The sequence below is a fragment of the Balaenoptera musculus genome, chromosome 13 (assembly GCF_009873245.2).
Source record: "Balaenoptera musculus isolate JJ_BM4_2016_0621 chromosome 13, mBalMus1.pri.v3, whole genome shotgun sequence".
In the NCBI taxonomy this organism is placed as follows: Eukaryota; Metazoa; Chordata; class Mammalia; order Artiodactyla; family Balaenopteridae; genus Balaenoptera; species Balaenoptera musculus.
The window spans coordinates 27,619,548-27,640,109 of record NC_045797.1 but is presented as its reverse complement, the minus strand read 5'-3'; the positions used below and the strand labels follow the sequence as shown (position 1 = coordinate 27,640,109).

The 20,562-nt window shown below is 55.4% G+C and overlaps 1 protein-coding gene across 2 annotated transcripts; it reads left to right on the top strand.

Annotated features, from left to right (window-relative positions):
• The first annotated feature begins 1,003 nt into the window (after nucleotides 1-1,003).
• On the top strand, nucleotides 1,004-19,219 carry EMX1 (empty spiracles homeobox 1). Of its 2 annotated transcripts, XM_036874053.1 has the most exons (4): nucleotides 1,004-1,763; nucleotides 6,847-6,891; nucleotides 7,645-7,829; nucleotides 16,504-19,219. In XM_036874053.1, the coding sequence occupies exons 1-4, from the start codon at nucleotides 1,250-1,252 to the stop codon at nucleotides 16,669-16,671; spliced, it is 912 nt and encodes a 303-aa protein (XP_036729948.1). In that variant the 5' UTR covers nucleotides 1,004-1,249; the 3' UTR covers nucleotides 16,672-19,219. The 2 variants fall into 2 exon arrangements, with proteins under 2 accessions (XP_036729948.1, XP_036729949.1); XM_036874054.1 differs by lacking the exon at nucleotides 6,847-6,891.
• The last annotated feature ends 1,343 nt before the right edge of the window (nucleotides 19,220-20,562 follow it).

Sequence of the window (20,562 nt, the reverse complement as noted above, 5' to 3'; positions counted from 1 at the left end):
GTCCGCTGCTCCGCGGGCGCGGGTGGAAGGTGGGGGTCGGGGGAGGCCAGGCGGCCGCTATGTTCCCGGGACGGCCGGTATGTCTTCTTGGGGATGGCTTTAGACTGCTCGGCCACCTCCAATTTAAGGCAGTGTCTTCAACGCCCCGGCCTGGCCTGGCCCGCCTGCACCTGAGCCCCACGACCAGAGAAGAGGAGGAAAGCAGATCGCCCTGCGTCCCGATGCGAGCCGGCCGCGGTGTCTGTGGCTGGTCAAGGAGCTCCTTCCAAGTCCTGAGAACTGCAGCTTGATGACTGCAGGGGGATCGCTCCGCTAGCTCCTCCAGCGCTGTCCCCCGCCCGGGCCCTTGCGAAAAAAATTGCACGACCCCTTTCCGGAGCTGTCACCCATAACACCCAGAAAACGCGAAACCTCACGACCAAGGCCGCGGCTTCAGACTGCGGCCCAGGAGACGGATGGTGGGTGATCCCGAGGGTCCTGGAGGCCAGGGGAGCAGGGAGCTGGTTCTCGGGAGAACCTATTTGTTGGACTCCAAACACCCACATTCCACTCGGATCCAAGTTATCTGAGAACTGAAACGACATCCCGGGACGAACTGGAGAGGGTTCGACTGATTTACACACTGGGGACTGGGGTTGGAGTTTCTCCCAAGCCCCAGGCCCCTTCTACGCCACCTTCGGCTCCCGCGTGGGTTGAGACGGTTGCGGCGGCAGCCAGACTCTGCTAAAGGGCGGAGATGCGAGAAGACGCGAGATGGGGAGGAGGCCTAGATCGCCCCGCACAAGCTCCAGTCCGGTTTTTGCCTCCGACTGCTGGCTCCGTCCCCACCCGCTGTCCCTCGCCCCGCCCCGCCCCGCCCCCCACCTTGGGGCAGGTGAGCCGCGGCCAATGGGCGGGCTCGGGGCAGGTGCCCGCTAACTCTCGCCTCTCATCGCGGTGGCCGAGCCCGGGCTGGACAGTGCTGGGAGGACCGGGGGCGGGGGTCGGTCCTGGCTGGACTCGGGAGGGAGGGGGCCGGGCTCAGCCCCCAGGCCGTAGAGGCTGCTCGCAGCATCGCACGGAGCCCGCGCCAGTGCCGGCGCCGGGAGCTGCCCGCTCGGCCGCAGAGGCCGGCGAGCCTAGCTGCGCGCCGTGGCCCGACTCTCCGTTCACTGGCTCGCACACCCCTCGCCGCTCCGCGCCTGGCTCGTGGGCAGGGGCTGAGCGCGGGCGGGCGGGCGGGGGAGGTGAGGGGTGCTGGTGTGTGTGCATGTGCCTGGCTGGGTGCACACCCCGCACGGCGGCGGCGCCAGGACGCGGAGCGCTCCCCAGCGCCCGGCTGCCTCGCTCGGCTCTGGCGGCCGCGACCATGTTCCAGCCCACAGCCAAGCGCGGCTTTACCATCGAGTCTTTGGTGGCCAAGGACGGCGGCACCGGCGGGGGCACTGGCGGCGGGGGTGCAGGCTCCCATCCCCTGGCGGCGGCCGCCTCGGAGGAGCCGCTCCGGCCCACGGCGCTCAATTACCCTCACCCCGGCGCGGCCGAAGCGGCCTTCGTGAGCGGCTTCCCCGCCGCCGCGGGCGCCGGCCGCTCGCTCTACGGCGGGCCCGAGCTCGTGTTCCCCGAGGCCATGAACCACCCTGCGCTGACCGTGCACCCGGCGCACCAGCTGGGCGCCTCCCCGCTGCAGCCCCCGCACTCCTTCTTCGGCGCCCAGCACCGGGACCCTCTGCACTTCTATCCCTGGGTGCTGCGAAACCGCTTCTTCGGTCACCGCTTTCAGGGTGAGTGCCCACGTTGTGCCCGCCTCGGCGGCCGGCCGGCGCCCGTGCTGAGGTGGCGCGGGGAGGCTCGGGGGCGTGCGGGGCCGTTCAGAAGTTGTTGCTGATGAGGCTGCGGGTCCGCAAAGGCCGATTCTTAAGCAGGGACGAGCCACGCCAGATCCATCCGCGCTTCTGCTGCGTTGGGTTCCCACCTAGAGAACCAGGTTGGGACCTCTAGGCTTTCCCAGGAACGATGCCGGTCCGGACGCCAAGCCCGGGCTCATCCTTGGAGCCTCTCCTGGTCCTCTCTGCGGCCTGCCTTAATCTCTCCTGGCTGAGCCAGTCCCATCCCAGAGAGCGCAGCGCCCGCCGCCCTGCCTCCGACCCAGATGGACCTGGGACCATACTTCGCTCGCACTTCCACCACCAACTCCCAGGGATCCGCCTTCGCCGGCGCTTGGAGGCAGGGGAAAGTCCACCTGCGTGCCCCGGGTCTGTGGGAAGAAGGGGCAGAGGGGAGGGCAAACTGGAGAGTTAATGTTCAGTGTTGAGTGCTCTGCTGTCTTGGGATGTTTGTCAGCAACCTCGACCCGACTTCTCCAAGTCACACGTGCTTCTCGGACCTAGGGTGGGAAGGTTTGCAATAGCAAACTGGCTTCCTCCGCCACTCGCCGACTCCGGGAACCCACCGGCTGCTGGGGGACCAACAGCAGTCCTCCAAGGCAGGGGGCGGGGGCAGAGGGCTTTTCAGGTCCTAGGCAGTCCGAGCCCCCTAGTCTGCACTGGGCAGTGGGTTTGCTAAAGATCCCCCACTGGTCTCGGTCTCTCTCTCTCTCTCTCTCTGTCTCTCTCTCTCTCTCTCACACACACACACAGGTTTCAGTGATCTGACTTTTCCAAAAGAAAGAGTTCCATTAGTTGGAGTTCGTTTTCTTCTTTGAATTTGTTGGAGTTTTTCTTTTCTTTCTTCTTCTTCTTCTTCTTCTTTTTTTTTTTTTTTTTGGAGTGTCCTTAATTTGTGCAGTAATTGGTTTAGTTTCCGGTTTTATTTTGTTAGTGTAGACCGGACCTCAGTCTTATGAGGTTCCATGACTCAGAGCTAGGTAACCCTGATTTTAGCAAAACAAATGAAAAGGATGTGGATAGAGCTTTGGCTCCTGGAGCCAATCCGAGGGTAAACTGGGTGTACACAGTCAAAATAAACTGGATATTGGGTACAATTATCTAGATAACAGAAGAAAAATGATCTCTTGAAGCTTTCGCTATAGCTGCTTAACTGTTTCACGGAAAGCCGCTTTCCCGGGCCCCGATTTGTCAGACAATTTTCTCAGTCCCATCTGGCCAAAGGATACTGACCCAACAGATCCCACAAAATAAGATAATGTAATTATTTGAGCAAGAATCTTTGTGGGCAGTTTTGTCTGCCCTGGGGATTTCAAAGATTTGCCCAAATCACTGGGGGGGGGGAGGGGGAAGCCTATGGTGTCAGCCGCTATGGGAAAGAAACCTGTCAATTAAAATATATGTTTACTGGTAAAATGAAATATTATTTAAAATTGAGCAAACCACCTCGGTCCTCTATGGACTGGGTCCCCGGCCTGGGTCTCTAAACCTCGCGACCGCGGGCCAATTTGAGAGTCGCGGCTGTTTGTGAACCTTCGGGCCCGGGGCGACGGAGGGACCAGCGGTTAAGAGGCTAGTAGAGAGACAGGGGCTCGGAGAAGAGGGCAGAGCTGGTCCTGAGCCCTGTGGTCTCTGCTCACTCGGAGATGGCCTCCCGGCGACGCCCTCGGCTTTGGACCCGGCGCTCCACGCCCTCCGCGCTACCTTTCCCGCCTCTGGCCTCGCCCGCGCGGGCTTAGGGTGCGAGGGCCGGGGGCGCCAAGCGTCGGGGGCGCCTTGCGAGAGATCCAGCTCCAGCTCTGAGCATCCCCAGTCAGGCGAGGCCGAATAAATCCTCCGCAAAACCCTCTCGGAATTTGCCGCCGCTCCCTGAGCCGTCAGTCCCGGCGGGCACGTTGTCGAGTTGCAAAAACGGTTGCATTTTTCTCCCAAGAACTGTGTCTGGACGCGGAGATGGAGCCAAATGTGGTCGCATTGTTGAACACGGAATCCGTTGGGCACTGAAGGACTTTTCGAATCTTAAGAAGTTTTGGCTTCAGGGCCGGTCATCGTCGGGGCAGACCCCTGCGGCCCGGGCGCCCTCGAGTCCTGCGATCCCGCGGGCCCTCGGGGCTACGAGCCGAGCCATTTTCAGGCCCTCCGGCGCCGCGTTTTCTAGAGAACCGGGTCTCTGCGATGCTCATTTCAGCCCCGTTTTAATGCAAGAAGCGAAACCCTACACGAACGAAAAAGAACACGTCTGCGCTCTGTGCGCAGCGCTCTCCAGCAGCGCGGTCCCGGCGCGCAGGGAAGCGGCTTCTTCGCTGAGCGAGGCGGTGGGAGAGGAAAAGCCAGCGCGGGATGGTCGGGACCAGGCGGCGGGACGCCGAAGACGGGGGCGGCTTTCGAGGCCTGAAGGGGAGGAGCTGGCGGAGACGACGAGTTAGCCGCACTTCGGTGCTATTTCCCCCGGACAGCAGGAACTTTCCAGGCCGAGGAGCAGCGTCGGGAGGGGGCCGTGGGAGACCAGGCCCTCTGGGACTGGTGGTGGTAATGGGCCGGTGCTTCAAAGGGCGCCTTTGTTCCGGCAGGAGGAGGGGGAAAGAGGTTATCTCCGTTGCCGGGCGGGCCTCTCCGTCTCGTAGCCCCAGGCCCCTCCGCCCCGCCATCCGGCCCAGAGCCCCCAGTCTGCCTCGGCCTCTCCACGACGGACTGCAGCTCGAGCCCCGGGCCTTCGAACCCCTAGCTCCCACCTCTTGCCGCCTCACTCCTGGGAACCTCCGTTGCTAGGTCCCAGCCAGTGCCTTAAAGGGGCCCGCAGAGAAGGCTGGAGGAAAACGGGGCGGGTGGGGTACAGTTACTAGCTCCAGGGAAGGCTAAGCCAGCCCCTTTCCACTTTTCCACCTGTCCTTGTCTGAAACTGACAGCCTGCTCTCAGAGCCCAGAATTACTGCATCTAAAGAGGCCACACCGCAACCCAGTCCCAAGCTTGTTCTGCCCTTGTGATCCAATTAAGGGAAACTGAAGCCTTGGTAGGGACGTGTGAGGCCCCCTCTCCATAGGTCAGAGTGAGAGTGGCCCAGGCTCATAGGCACCACCCTAGTTCTTACAAAAACATAGCAGCTATTGGTGAGTTTCTCAGTTTTGTACTAAACATACTGTTCCTTACAGGAAAGAGCCCTGATTCTTTTGAAATCAAATCTGTCATCACTAATCAACATCTTGAATACTTATTTCTGGCCTCTGCTTCTTGGTTGGGTCAGAAGGACCCCTGTGTTTCTGCACATGGAACACAGACTACAGGATACATGCTATCTGTCCCTTCAGGGCATTACAATGAACTGGGGCTATTCTCTCTCCAGTTGAGGGAGACCTCAAGCAACCTACCTTTCCCCTAAAATAGCCTGACTTGAAGCAAAGAGACGTGTATGTCAGGAGGAGCTTGTTGCTTCCGTCCTCCACTTTGGGTTTATAAAGACAAACATAGAGAACTCTACCACACAAGTGACCGACACACACCACAAAATTACAAAATAGCCATCAAATCACACACACTGAGGCAGGCTGCAGTCCTGCTTTCTCAGCCCCACACTACTCTTCACACTTCTGCATCCCATTCACTCACAACTCCCCGGTCTCTCCACGCTGCCACTTCACTTCTGACCAATCTGGGCCAGTCAGGCTGCTGTGGCCAAACCCTGTGATCACAGGGGTGGGCTTTCTCTCCCTCTTCAGCTCATTTGTCCAGAGGAAACCACTGTTGGTACTTGACTTGAGCTCAGAATGCTGTTGTTTTTTTGAGGCAATTTATTTTAACATCAGCAAGAAGTGTTTGCTTCCCACCCACCTCTCTCACCTATCTCCGGCCTATCACACTGGCCCTCACTTGAGGCTTTAATCCTTCTTATTCCCACCTGGATCATTCTTCTCCTTTCTCTCCCTCTTACCCCCCTCTGCCAGACCACCTCCCCTGATCATCTGTCCCCTCCACCACTGCAAGCCAAACTTCTCTTCCTTCTGTCAGGCCTGAGAGCCCTGGATCTGCCCCCACCTTGAAGGGCCCAATGGGCAGGGTGTCCTCCCTCCATCTTCCTATGATGTGATCCCACTCACTTTTATAGAAGCACAGATCCAGCCACTTGAAATGGATAATGACTGGAAGTTAGTGGCTTCTGCCTCTCAGGCAACTCTGTCTCCCCCCAAGCACTAGCCCCTCATTCCTAGGCAATGCTGTTCCACAGAAAACCCCAGCAATAAAGTTTGCCTGTGTAGGTGTCCAAAGCCCATGGACGTGGAGAAAGTCATGTCAGGCAGTTTCCACCAGCAGAGGGATATGAACAGTTACCTGGAGAGTTTTAGCCATAGCATCTCAATTATGTGCCCTTGCTTCACTTACAGAGATATTTCCAGAGATGGGAGATCTCAACTGAATTATCCAAACAATTGTCTTAAAAAATGAAACAACAAATCAAATTGAGTCAAACCAGTGGCCGTTTCTGAAGAAATTAATCGGATCAGTCAATCTCAACAACTAACTGTCAAAACATTTCATCTAGTGCTCTGCATTGTTGGTGGGTCAGGGTACTGTTATGTGCCACTGCATGAGGCTCCGTGGATGATGTCAGGGCCTGTTTCCAGTCTTGTTGGCATGTGCAACCAAGCCAGAGGTGGTGTGAAGACCTAGTGGGGGGTTCACTGAGACTGGGGCTGTGGGTGGAAGCTAGTTTCACTTTTGTCGTTCCTGACCCCACCACCTCAGCCCCATCCAGCCCAATGTCAGCCGCCCCTCCCGCATGTACGAGCTGAGTCCCCATGATGGCCAACATTTGCCAAGGGACAGTTGCACTCTTTGAAAATCCTGTATGGTAGATGGGAGAAGAAGACAGTAGGGAGGCTGGAGCATGTATTTACACACGCCCATGCAGAAACCAGTATATCTATATCTATATATATTAGAGAGAAAAATGACATCTAGATATTTATACACGTGTTTCTTCGGCAGGGGATTATTCAGGGATGAAGCAAGGCCTTTTTCCACCAGAGAGCAGTAAGTCTCCTGTGGGAAGAGGATTTTACCTGAAGGCCTGAGGGGAGAGAGGTGGGAAAGCCGGGAAGAAGAAACCTAACTTTAGACCTCCAGGTGCTGCCTGGATGCTGACTTAGCCCATAGCCTATTTTTACCACTTGCAAGGCAGAGCCTTGGCTTGTTGGAAGGAATTTTCTATGGGCTAGTAGCCTGAGCATTTAGTTGCAAGGCCGGTTTAAGCAGTGTGAAGGGAGAGTTCCTGGGATACCCTCTTGAATACCCTCTTGAATCTGTATTTGGTAGGGGGATGCCTCACAACCTGGCTCTTCCCCTTATCACTTTCCTGACACCCAGCCCCGTCTCTGCTCTTGGTCCACTTTGAGGGAGACATGACGGGGCAAGCCGACAAAAAGAGCTTCCCACTCCTTGGCCTCTTAGGTTGCTCCAGGCACTGTGGATTTGGGCCTCACCAGGCCTGGGCCCACCTCCTGGCCTAACAGTGATCCGCAGCGCTGCGATTCCGCGAGGCCCCCTCAGCCGGGAGGTGTTGGGAAGGGGAGCGGACTTACGGAAGGGGCGGCAAAAGGGAAAGAGGAGAAGTGCGTGTGTCAAGGGTTGGAGAGGGCATCGGAGCGCTCCGGGGCGTGTGCGAGAGCGCGGTGCCAGGGGTAGCTTGGCCGGCTTCCGCGGGCGGCCCGTTGGCCGGGCTGCGGCTCACGGCGCCCTTCTCTCTGTCTGTATCTGCGTGTGTTGCCGTCGGCGGCGCGGCCGCAGCGAGCGACGTGCCCCAGGACGGGCTGCTTCTGCACGGCCCCTTCGCGCGCAAGCCCAAGCGGATCCGCACGGCCTTCTCGCCCTCGCAGCTTCTGCGACTGGAGCGTGCCTTCGAGAAGAACCACTACGTGGTGGGCGCCGAGCGGAAGCAGCTGGCCGGCAGCCTCAGCCTCTCCGAGACGCAGGTAATGATCCGCGCTGCGCCCGGGGGCCAGGTGGAGGGGGGGCCGGAGCGGCCGGCCTCACCCGAGCCTTCCCCAGCTTCTCCCGCTACCCCTGCGGCGCCCCCGTCACGCCTGTCTTCCCTCCGACTGTATGCAGCCTCGAAGAGGCCACAGGACTTTTATTAAGCACTAAGGACCCACCGGGAGGTTGGGATCAAACCTTATCCCGACCCCACTCCCATAGCCCATAGGAGGTGCCAGTTGCCAGGAGGCGGCTGGCGCCCTCGGGAGCCGGCCGAGCGCGGAGCGCCCAAGCCGCGGTCACTCCGCGCCCACCCGGGCCCTCTGGCGCCGTCTCGGCCCTGCGGCTACTGCAGCCCTTCTCCCGCCACTGTTCCGGGGGCGCTCAGGGGTGTGTGGGGTGCCCAGGCCTGTCTCGCACTGGCTTCGCTGCTGTGCAGGGGCAAAGCGGGCGGAGGCCTCGCTGTCCCCCAGCGGGTGTGCTGTGGAGAGAAAGCCCACGTGTCCTCAGGCTATAAACATCAGAAGCAGAGGGATTAGGCGGGAGCGCGCAGCCCTGCTGGGGGTCCAAGGGGGGCACTGATCTCTGCCCAGCCCGGCTGGCAGGGCTCTGAAACTGTGGCGTGTGTGCGCGGGCGTTGGCGGGGCCTGGGAACGGTGGGAGAGCAGATTCTGGTACTCAGGACCTGTTTCCAATCACTTGAAGGGCTGTTGAGTTGGGGAGGGAATAAACTGCAATGGAGTTGAAGGGGTTTGAACTGGGTGAAATTACAATCACCACGTAGTATTTTTGTAATTGATAATTAGAAAAAAAAATTTAAAGAACTAGAAGGGAATTATAGGGAGGCAGATTTGGGTTTATTGTAAGTAAAGACTTTGCCATAAATAAATGCTGTCTGGAAGCGCCGCTAAGCTCTTAGTCCGCCCGGAGTCCAACGTGCGGGGGTGGCTGGCTGCTGCCCTGGAGGCGGATTTCAGTATCTGAATGGGCTTCGGGAGACCTTAACTCCCTTCTGTCCCTGACAGAGCCCAGATTTGCAAAGAGAGAGGTCGGCTGGCGCGGCCCAGCAGCTCTCGCCCGCCGGCATTTCATCTTCCGCTCCCCTTTCTGCTCGCCTCGCCCCTCTTACACCACCATCCTCCACCCTAGTCCTGGACAGTGAGAAGGCGTCCGGCTGGAGGTGGGGGTGGGGTGTGTGTGCAGCCTGGGGTCTCCCGGGTAGCAGTGAGGATAGATGGAAGGCGTCGTGGGGGAGTCCAAACCCAAACTTCGTCCCCAGCATCCTGCAGCCCCGACCTCACTCTTTGCCGCTCACGTCGCATTTTGGTATCTATTGTCCTATCTATCTGATGCCCTATTTCATCAATGCATTGCTCCCATCTCCGCGGCAGGACTCGGGCTTTTTCAGATTTGCTAGCTGGGCTGTTCTAACTGCAGAGATAAAGCTTACAAAACAACGGACTTAATTTTAAAAACGTTTTAAAGAAAGATATGTTTTTTAAAAAAGAAGTTAATAAAATAATACCCCCTTTGCCCTCTTGGCAAACAGTGTTTTAAAATTGTTGTTTAAGACAAGGTGTCAATTTAAGAATGGTATTTATAGTTAACTTCATTTTTAAAGTATTAGTTATTAAATTTTAATTGCAGAAGTGTAAGAAAACAAAACCGTTTATAAGCCCACCACCCACAGATTAACACTTGTTGAAATAATGTCATTGTTTTTAAACTTTCAATTTTTTAGCTCAGCCAGAGCATTTTTAATTGACTTTCTTTCAACTGAACCTATCTGCCTGTCAATATTTACTCCTAACAATGCCAGTTAGTAAACCCAATGATTTTCTTTCATTTTTATTATAAGGTGCTTAAACATATATTTAAAACAAAACCAGATAGAAAATAAAATGTATCCAGCTTCACTAACGATCAAAACGCATGGCTAATCTTGTTGCATCTATAAATGAGCTGGTTAAGCATATGAAACAAACAAACAAAATAATAGAACTGTGGGAGATTTAAGCCTGAGAAACCTCCTTGTAGGGTCCTGTCTTTCCAGGTGAGGCCTTTGAGATGGAGAGGTGAACTAGGCAGAGCACCCCATGCAGGCAGATGGGATTTCAGTATCTGCCTCCTTGCTAACTGACTGTGTGACCTTGGGCCAGTTACTCAACCTCTCTGAGTTCTGTTTTCATCATCCATAAAATAGGTTGTTTAAGGATTAAAGGCACCTAATATGAACTCAAATAAGATTAATTCTCATCCCCAGTGCTTCCCTTCCTTTTGTTGAAAGTAATGTGTCAAATTAGTGTTATAATAAGATCCAAACCTGGAACTCCTGACTCTTAGTTCAGTCTTTTTCATCAGCAGAGCTGTCTTTCTGTCCCTCTCTTAACTATCATTAAGACCTAGGCTATATAACTAACTAATTATCTATTTATCTCTCTGTATTTGCCAGGCAGGCTGACCTGTCATTTCTAGCTATCAGCTATTTGTCAAGCATCAGTCACTCCCATCAACCCCCTGCCATCTACTTCTACTGTCAATATCTATATTCATCTCTCACAGAGAGCTATTTTATATCTAGCCGTGTACTTCTGTCTGCTTTCATTAAACTGCCTCTGCAAAGCTGGTTAATTTATATTTCCTATTTTTTATTAATTCTATTTTCTTCTTAACAATAATTCCTATTTACCCAACTGTTGATTATCTCTTTATCATCTACTCTGTTTTACCTTCTGTATATCTACCATCCATCTCAAACTTCCATCTCTATAGATCTTTAGCAGCTGACAGTGTATGCATATGTCTGTAATGGTTACCATCTCATCAGCTCTCACTTTGTCTTTTTTTTCTGGGCCTCAGTTGCTGATCTGAAAGATTGAATGAAATGAACTCCAGGGTTCTTTTCAGCCCTGAGCTTCTGGCTCATCTATATTCTACTTCTCTGTATTTCTGTATAACCCCTCCTCCAGGTTCTCAGAACTCACAGCATATCTCCCGCATATCATAATATTTATAGGACTTTGCTATTGTTTAATAAACTTCCATGTCAAAATGTCAGTCTGTACACGGGTTGCATCCATCTCTCAAAGAAATCTTAAAATGCAGATTCCTGGACCCTGCTCAGGAGATTCTCTTAGGAGTTCCAGGATGGGACCCAGGAACGTTTTTAAAACAGCTCTCTGGGTGATCCTGATAAGCAATAGCCTGAGCATAAATAAATAAATAGGCCTGAGCATCTCAGCTCTGGGAAGCAGAGGCCAAGCCTTCCTATTTCTTGCTGTGCTCCAGGGCCCAGCTCAGTGACCAGCAAAAAGTAGATGCTCCATAAATATGTATTGAATGAACGGGCAAGTTTCTCTTGATTGTATACTTTATCCATATGTTAACTTTATCAGTCATTTCCCTCACTCTCTGCTGTCACTGCTCCCTTTCTGTCCCTCTCCTTCTATCATTCCCTTACACTTTCCTAGCTGATTGTTGATCTAGATGGTCGAATTTTATTTACCAGTTCATGGATAAAACTTTTGGGAGGGTTAAGCAGATTGGTGTGGGGGTCTTAGTTCAGATTTCAGGGGTGTCTGTATGCCCAAAGCTCTAGCATAGGATATTGGGGGTGGGCAACCTGAGATGCTTTGTTGGGGTAGGGCTATAGTTTGGTTGCGTGTGGGGTATTTGTGCTGGGATGGCCGTGGGTTAATCCAGGAGGTGGAGGGAGGGGCCCTGGGCAAGGGCTAGGTCTTCCTTCCGGCTCTAATTATTTGCTTCTCACTGTTGTGCAGCCCAGGAGTCTCACTGGAGTGAAGCCCATCTAAGCTTCAGTCCTGGTGGCTGGTGGGGCAGACTCGGGCCTGGGTCAGATCAGAGCCGAGAGAGAGAGAGAGAGTGTGTGTGTGTGTGTGTGTGTGTGTGTGTGTGTGTAATGGGTGTATGTAACATATGTATGCCCATAATGTGGAGCACATGTGGGCTTAGTGTGATCAATGCCCAAAGGTCAGGTGCTATCATATGTACACGGCACGGAGTGCCTCTGTGAGCTTCTGTGCCTGTGTGGGGAGGGGCACATTCGTTTTGGGGGGAGTGAGAGAAAGCATTTGGTTGCTTCAGCTGATTGGTTGGCTAGTGTTTCCAGCTGCTCCTCCAGCTCTGAACAGTTCAGGAGGTGTTTCTTGACCTTCCCTGGCTCAGTTTAGCTGAGCTAAACTGTGAGGGAAAAGCATGCAGAAATGTGGTGTCTTGGCCTTGGAGATTCCTCATGCAGTGCCAGGGCATGTGAGGGGTGGGTGACTGGAGTCCCACTGAAGCCACAGCTGTGGACTGAGGGAGTCAGGGGAGAGCTGCATTGGTGGAAGTCTCCTGGGAGGCCGCAGACACGCAAGGCTTGGAGGGATGTGTAGGTTGGTGGGAAGAAAGGGGAGGCTTTGAGATTAAGACGGAGCAGGAGCTGTCAAGTCTGGCTACCTTCTTGGGTCCCGAGAGCATGGGTGGTGGGGTCTTAGGAGGCAGGAATGTGTGGTCACCTGCCTATGGGTTTTTCCCCCCAGGGGCATGGTAAGAAGAGTTCCTGCCTGGAATATCTGCCTTTTGGGAGATGGCTGAGAGGGAGATACCCTAGGGACTTGAATTTTAGGGAAAGGTTGCTAGCTCACTGTGTGTTCTGAGATGGACTCATCCCTTCTCTAAGTCTTGGCTCTTCTCCAAGAACTTCTGCACCTCTGAAACTCCAGGAGGCCAGTGGGAGGCAGGAGATACGGGAGACTGGAATGGTTCTCTGAGGGTGTGGTCCTGAGCGAGCAGACAAATCTTGTGATGTCTCCCTGAGAGTGAGGGCAAGCATCCAGGGCGGGCTGAGAGAGGAGGAACCAAGAAAGCTCAGGAAGAGTTAGGACTCTAGTTGATGGGGAGTCAGAGGTGACCTCAGTTTGGTGGGGTGAGGGTTGAGCTTAGCATGGCATTGGGCTTGACACTGAGAGCGGGAGCAGTTCACGTGATCAAATGTTAGGAAGTGGATCCCAGTGGAGAGGGCAGGGAGGTGAGCCGGCTGAGGAGTGGCTTGACTGATGTCGCTAAGCTTCTTTCTAGTATGAGGACTTTCTCTGTGTCTGAGGATGACAGAATAGGAGGACACAGACTTAAATTAAAACAGAAGAGACAACAGTAGGACGTAAGGAGGAACTTCTTGTATCAGAGTTACAAGACTCAAATGCCCCTTGATAGAGGTTTTTGAACTCCTTGATGAGAGGACAGGTATTCACCTGAAAGTATGCAGGGGCCAGGAGCCATGGACTTTCCCATTTGGGATGGGCTAAGATGTGGAGTGGTGGAAAAGAAGGGATCCAAACCTGGTTCATTCAAAGGTAAAGTCTGAAACACTGGCTCGAGTTGTAGTTTGCTTGTTTGTAAGTTCATTTGTCCATTCACTCATGCACGTCTTCATTCATTAATGCGTACAGTGATCAATCTGCTAATGCCTTAATGCCTTCATTCATTCATTCATTCATCCGCAGCAGTTTTACCTTCTTTATCCTACCTGACTCAAGCTGACCCTTGTCCCCTCAACAATGGATCTTCCTCTCCACCTCCCGTCCCAGAAGTGGTTAATCCAATCCACAGCATGAAGAATTAAGAACTGACCCTCTTGTAGAAGTGTCCACTGAACTAAGCCAAAAAAGGATCCCATCTCTGCAGCAGTTAGCACTTTCAAAACCCCCTTTCCAATTAGACCTCAATCCCTCTACCATTAATTTTCTCCTGTTTTCCAGGTTGGCCCAAGCGCCTCTTTCCTAGAGCATAGCGCTAGGTCACTTCACCTCTGCCCCGCTGGCTGAACATACCTGGAACATGCCCACTGGGCCTCCAAAGCCAGCTAACACACCACTTTCGTTCTCCCCGTTCCCATACCATCTGATGAGGAGACAGAGGTTTGAGCAAATAAATTAACACGTTGCTGGGGTCATTGTTACTGAGGCAGATAAAAGCACTAAGGAGTTACAGACAGGTGATGGGGCACATCCAGTCTAGGAACAAGGGAGCAGGGTTTCGAAGACTAAGCAAGAGTATTCCAGGTGGTGTAACTCAGACAAAAGTGGAGACTCTTGGAAGGATCTCGCTTATCAGAAAAACTGAGAGACATTGAGTGAGGTGGGGACTTGGGTGGCCACAAGGAACCTCTCTCTCCCCAAACCCAGAGGGCTCAGAGATGGGTGAGGGGTTCCTCCAGCCAGCATCCCAAGTGTGCCCTGGACTTGAAAGGTGAGTAGCGTGCCGGTGTTGAGGGGAGGCAGTGAAGAATAAGCAGGCCTCCTAAGGCCGCTCCCACTGCGCTGGTGCCCACGCTATGTGACCTGGTTCCTTTCTAGGTCCTCTGTCCTTTAGGGAAGGGGTTCTGGAGTGACCCCAGCATTGCCTGGCTGGGGTGTCACTCTTATCTCTTACTACATTCAGAGCCCAGTTCCTTTACTTTTTCCAAATAAAAAAATTACTGATAATTGTTATCAGTAATGCATTAAAGAAAAGTCAGAAAAGTGGAAAGAAGAAAGACAAGTCACCCGTACTTTGGGTACATTTCCTTCTAGTCTTTTTTCCCCATGCATAGGCTTTGTTTTTCCATGGTGTGATCACACTGTGCCCAAACTGTGCATCCTGTCGTTTTCACTGATATTACTAAGTCATAAGCATCCCCTTGTTATTACAGTCTTTGTAAACAGCATCTGGACACTCAGCCCAAGGCTGTTCTCCGGAAGATAGCCAGGCTGCCTGGGGAGAGAGTTTTCGTCCCTGTTTCTAGAGAGCTGCCTCCTTGACCCTAGTAGTTTTCATGGAGAAAGTATTCAGAATTGCTTTTCATTTGTATGTACCAGGAAGCCAGCCCTGGTGTGAAAACATACCCTGTGCCCTGTGCCCAAGAAGCTTTCCTTCTTTGGACCAGTGAGGCTGGGCAAGAGTAGCAGCCTAGGTCCATCCCACTAGAGGCGAGTCTCCTTCTGAAAGGAGACTGGGGAGTGTGTGTGGGAAGGAGAAGGTGCAGAAAGGGGCCCTGTGTCCCTGGTGCTGCCCCAGATCACGCATCACCAGGCTGGCCACGCTTAGCCCTCAGCCAGCCCCTCGGGCTCTCAGGAACACCGCCCCAGGCCTGAGTCACACACAAGCCTTGCACAGGAGGCTGGGCGAGCTCACCCGCCTACGGGCTGGCACAGTCACAGTGGGCTCCAGGGCGGGGGGCAGGGGCCAGGCTGGCTGCCAAATGGTTGTGCCGAGAACCACCCAGGGCCCAGCTAGCCCTGTGCCCAAGGAAAGGTGGGCATGGAATCCAGAAGCCCTGCGCCTGGAGCATCTGCCATCCTCCCCATCTATCTGAGCTGGGACGTGCAGGCAATGGGTTTGAAGCCAGCTCTGGAAATGAGGGAAGAAGGCCTTCCCTCACCGTCCACCAAGGCCAGGTACCTCATCTCTTCCTGTCCCTGGCTGGCTGCTCTGTGTGTCATTGACCACTGGCTGCCCTCACACCTATCCTCGTGCTCGAAAATTAAAGGGCAAGGCAGATGGTACCATGGAAACCCTGGGGAGGGGTGGGCTGTTGGAGGAGCCCTGGGTTGGGTCGGCTCCATGGAGGGGACAGAGGGGAGTGTCTGGGAAATGTGAGAGTGGGGCATCCTGGGCACGAAGCTACTCCCTGGGCCTGGATGCCAGGCCTGCTTTGGCTGTCACTGCCTGGCTTTATGCCTACGGCCTGTGCTTTTCACCCATTCTCAGGGAGCAGGGGCAGAAGTGGGTAGTGTTTCTGAGGATTGCCTTTAGGCCTGCCCGGGAATCAAGGATCTCCCCTCAGCACTCACTGCTGCTGCCAAACCGAGGTGCTCATCATCATTCCACACACATGACTTACCGCTCACCACCTGCATGGGCACCGTGGATCACTCCAACTGCCGTTGGCTAAACCTACCTGCTTTTTAAATGTGCTGTCATTTCAGGAAACCATCCATGCCTCATAACCCTGCCCTTCGGCACCACCTTCCCCAGAGACCCTCTGGAATTCCACCTGAGGTTGCTAAGATGGGGTCCTCTGGTGGAACAGACTAACCTAGACAGCATGAGAAGTTCGAGCCTCGAGCAGCAGGGTCCGTGACCCTAGGAGCGCTCTGGCTGTCCTGGGAGCTGCTCTTGGTGTGGACACCACCTCCTGGTTATGCAGCCGTGTCCACTCTGCCTCTTTGTGCCACAGAGAGCACAGCGTTGCCCCGGGGGGTGGGGCTCACTCCAGGCCATCAGAACCCGTGTGATGGCTTCTTGTATATTCCCTCATTTCCTGTTCACATCAACCCTGAGAAGGAGTAATTATTCATCTCTTCTCTAAAAACTGGTAGAGACCCAGGTCTCTCTGTTCCTGTGGTTGCAGGAACCAGGATGCTTGGCAGTTCCATGACCCCCTCCCTTCCCTCTGTTGAGGGGACAGGAAAACGGCCGCTCTCTGGCCCCCTGTGCCCTCTCCCTGGCCCCCTTCATTTGCATCTGGAAGGGCAGACCTCCAGACGCATGAGGTGGCACTGGCCAAAGGAGGCACCCCTGGCCTCGGTTTCCCCCTCCGGCTCCCAGCTCAGCCTGAGTGCTGAGGCCCTGGTGGCCGCTCTGGGGGCCTCCTGGGTGTTTCTCACCTGTGCCCCTCCCTCCCTGGCCCAGGTGAAGGTGTGGTTCCAGAACCGGAGGACAAAGTACAAGCGGCAGAAGCTGGAGGAAGAGGGGCCCGAGTCGGAGCAGAAGAAGAAGGGCTCCCACCACATCAACCGGTGGCGCATCGCCACGAAGCAGGCCAACGGGGAGGACATCGACGTCACCTCCAATGACTAGGGTGGGCGGTCACAGACCCACGAGGGCGGAGCGCTGCTCGCTGCTGGCCAGGCCCCTCGGCGGGCCCAGCACGACTCTGGCCACTCCTTGGCCAGGCTGCGTGGAGGCCTCAGGTCACGGCCCCAGAGGGCTTGGAGCCTGGGGCCACCACCGACAGAGGGACAAGAAATGGGCTGGCTGAGGCCCGGGACTGCTCGACCTTCTCCTCAGAGAGCCTGCCTGCCTGAGCGGGTTGCAGACCACCGCAGCCTCCCAGCCACTCTCCATTTCTCTTATCTCCTTTTTGTTTTGATGCGTTTCTGTTTTAATTTATTTTCCAGGCACCCGCTGTAGTTCCTAGTGATCCCCTTGTGTCTCCCTTCCCTATGGGAATAATAAAAGTCTCTCTCTTAATGACACAGGCATCCAGCTCCAGCCCCAGAGCCTGCGAGCCTGGCGTGGTGGATTCTGGCTCTGAGGGCCATTGGCGGGACAGGCAGAGCAAAGCTTGCTCAGGGCCTGGGAGCCTGGGGTGGGGCCTTGGAGCCTCAGTCCATTCACTCTTCTCCTTTCTTGGTGGTTGACCCTGGTCTCTAGCTTCAGCTCCACAGCAAGAGAACCTGAGGCTCGATGTAGGGAAGGACCACCCTGTGTCTTGAGGGAGGCTATGCTCAAGTCTCTCCAAACTTAATGAGCAGTGGGAATCAGGCCCAGGTGGGTCGGGGAGGAGAGAGCGTCCGTACTTGCCCACGCGTAGAGCTCTGGTGGCTTCTCCAGTTGAGGGAAAAACAGAGGAAACGGGGAGTGTTGGGGGCTGGGTGGAGGGCGCACCATTCACAGAGGCTGACGGTCCCTGCCGCAGGTCCTGGCCCCACCAGGATGCTCACCTGTCCCCGGAGAGGCCCCCCTCACCCTCCCAGCAGGTGAAAGCTTCAGATGAAAGCTTCGGACCCCGGCTTGAGGCCGAGCTCGCAACTGGTTCCCGAGGGCTCAGGGCCTCCCAGCCTGGCAAAGAGCTCAAGGCAGGGCCCGCTAATCTCTTTAGTTCATCCGCCTCCAGTTTGTCCACTTGTCTTTCCTGCTTGTCACACATCATGTTTTCCTTCATCCTAAGAAACAAAACCCGTATTCCTAACACCCTTTCCCTTACGATGTCCAGAGCTGCCTCTACCTCTTCAGCTCCCATGTGCTACCCAACCCCTTGCTGTCCCTCCTCTGCCTCCCCACTGGGCTGATGCTCATGACCGCCACCAACCACAGTTACTGCCACCCTTGTGGCCAGACTCCACACCTCCTGTCTGGCTTCACTGCTCCGCACCTTCTGGCCATTCCCTCCCGGGCTCCCCCGCCCCTCCCTGCCTTCACTCGGGTACCTCTGACGCCTCTTCCTGCCTCTCTGAGTCCTCCCCAGTCTCATCCCTGTCCCGTCGCCTCTGTCCACCTCGGGGTCAGTCCGTGCTCCTCCCGCCTCCCGCACTGTGCCCTCCGCCTGGGCCTTTGCATCCACCTCCAGGACTTCCCTTTGCCTCCCAGCCAGCGCCTCCAGCCAACCTCTGCTGAGCTGCAGACCTATGAGCCGGCTGCCTGCTGCCCTCCACGCCCCCCAGCACCTCAAACCCAACGTGTTCACAGCTGACTCACGGCCCCACTTGCTCTCTTCCAGGACTGCCCACCTTCGCAAACAGCCAAGGTTTCTTCTACCTTGGGAAACAGTGTACATGGAACCCTGGGGGTTTGCGAGGGGAGGGCAGGGGTGGGAGGCATAATGAGGTTTGTGCAGATGTCAAGGATGAAGCCCACTTCAAAGGAGGACCTGCGTGCTGCGGCTAGGGTTCTCTTCCTCAAGCTCAGATAGGACCACGCCACCCCCTTCCTCAGGCCCCCACTCCGCTCCCTTCTTTCCCACCCTTGGCCTCTCCTCCTTTGCTGCTGGTGCCCTCTGCTTCAGTCTCACCCACGTCATCCCTGTCCCCCAGTGAGCCACGTGTTTGGCCTGTGCTGTGCCTTTACTTATCCTATTCTTGGCGCCTAGAATGTCCTGGGGGCGGGGGGATTGATCAATGTTGAAGTCATTGGAAAGATGTCAAAGGCCAAGCCTTGTTGCCTGGGGCACATGCAGGGATCCAAGCACAGAAGGTCCTGCTGCTGGGACTGTCAGTGTCTCTCCTGGGTCCAGTCAATGCTAGAAACCAACGGGCTGTGTCCCATCCCAACGCCCTCCCCAGACATCAACCAGGAAAGTCCAAGTTGAACCTCACAGTGGACTCTCGCTGCCGGGCAGGTTGGATAGCCTCTGGGGAGCAGGTGTGCACAGGTGGGGTGAAGGTAAGAAGAGGAGGCATCTTTTTGGCACCATCCCGGGGCAGAGGAATGGGTAAATTGTTCCTCTCCCTCACTTGGTGGGGGAGGGAGTGCGGGAAGATCACAGCAGAGCACCCCTGTCATCCAGATAAAGGGCTGGAAAAGACCCAAAGAAACCTGCCAATCTTCCTAGGCCAGGCCCGCAAGGGGTGGGGCGGGAGTCCCCGCCGCACTCCCATCCATGCCCTCATGTTGTGCCTCTCCCCGCAGACGGTAAATATTGGTGTTGTGACTTCATTAATAAAGGCTTCTGTGAGCCTGAAAAACATGGAATCAGGATGAACTATTTTCTGAGCTGTGGGCTTGCCAGGTTTGCTAATTTGGGAGTTTTTGGGCCCTCTCCAGGGAACAAACCAAAGTCTCTCTCGAAGAGACACAGATGCAGCTGGGAAGGGGAGAAGCAGCAGAGGAATGATGCTCCCTTCCTTCCCCCGACCGGTCCTCCCCCCGGGGATCAGGGCCCTGCAGAGGTGAGGACGAGGACGGGTGGGCAGCAGCGCTCAGTAGGCCTGCCCTGAGCAAGCTGGCTCGGTCATAGCCCCTCGCTGGGGCTGGCCTGGGCCCAGCAGAGCCCCACCGGCCGAGCTATTGTTGACGAGCACCTTGAGAACCCCGCGTTGCATGTGGCTGAAGTGGAGGGAACACAGGGAGCTATCCTCAGCTCTGGTGGCCTAAGCTGCGTGCCTTCCTTTCAGGGAATGATCTCTTCATGTCCCCTTGACCATGGGACTTTCTGGGCTTGGTTCCTGTGGGCACTCTGCAGCCATGGCCCTTGCTCTCAGCATCTCGACACTTGGTTTACATCAGCTCTTCCTCACTGGTGCTGGGAGAGCTTCCTGTGCAGCTTTGTTGAACCCTCGCCTCGTGAACTGGGCTCTGCCCAGGAGGGAGCCGGGCCGGGCCCATAGGCCTCTCTGGAGCCCCTGCTCTGGGGCAGACACCCAGGGGGAGGGGCAGGGGGGGGCCAGCAGGCTGAGTGCTGCGGGCCCAGCCAGCTTTCCCGTCAGACAGGCACTGCCAGTGCGGAGCCAGACATCGGGAACAGGTTTAACCAATTACCCAAGCGCCCCATCTGCTGTCTGGGGCGTGTGTGAGGGTGAGTGCGTGTGAGGGTGTCTGGGAGCGTCTGGGAGGGCTGTGGGCGTGCGTATGTGAGTGTGACCGTGTGGGCGTGTGTGGGTGTGCGGTTGCAGGTCCCGGTCAGCCCCCTCATTTGTCAAAGACTGTGCCTACCAGCTCCTGGTCCTCCTGTCTCCCCAAGACCTGAGGGTCTACACGGACAACCCACCCAGCACCCCAGCCTCTCACCCCCTTCCTTTCTCATCACCACCCACTCTCAGGGTGTATCAGAGCCCAGGATTGCGCCTTCTTTCCAATCGCACGTTCAGATGTCCTTTCCTCTCAGACCACACGTTCTTTCCTCTCACTCACACAGTTTTCCTCTACAACCATGCTTTGACCTCATGGGCCCCTCATTTTCTCTATGACATCCCCTTGTCCCGCCGTTCCTTAGTTGCACCTGCCTGAAATCACAGACTTGCTTGAACCCCT

Coding starts and splice junctions, on each gene's coding strand:
- EMX1 (XM_036874053.1), top strand. CDS start 1,250: ATGTGCCTGGCTGGGTGCACACCCCGCACGGCGGCGGCGCCAGGACGC. Junction 1,764..6,846: donor CTTCGGTCACCGCTTTCAGG/GTGAGTGCCCAC, acceptor TTTCTTCGGCAG/GGGATTATTCAGGGATGAAG. Junction 6,892..7,644: donor CCTTTTTCCACCAGAGAGCA/GTAAGTCTCCTG, acceptor GCGCGGCCGCAG/CGAGCGACGTGCCCCAGGAC.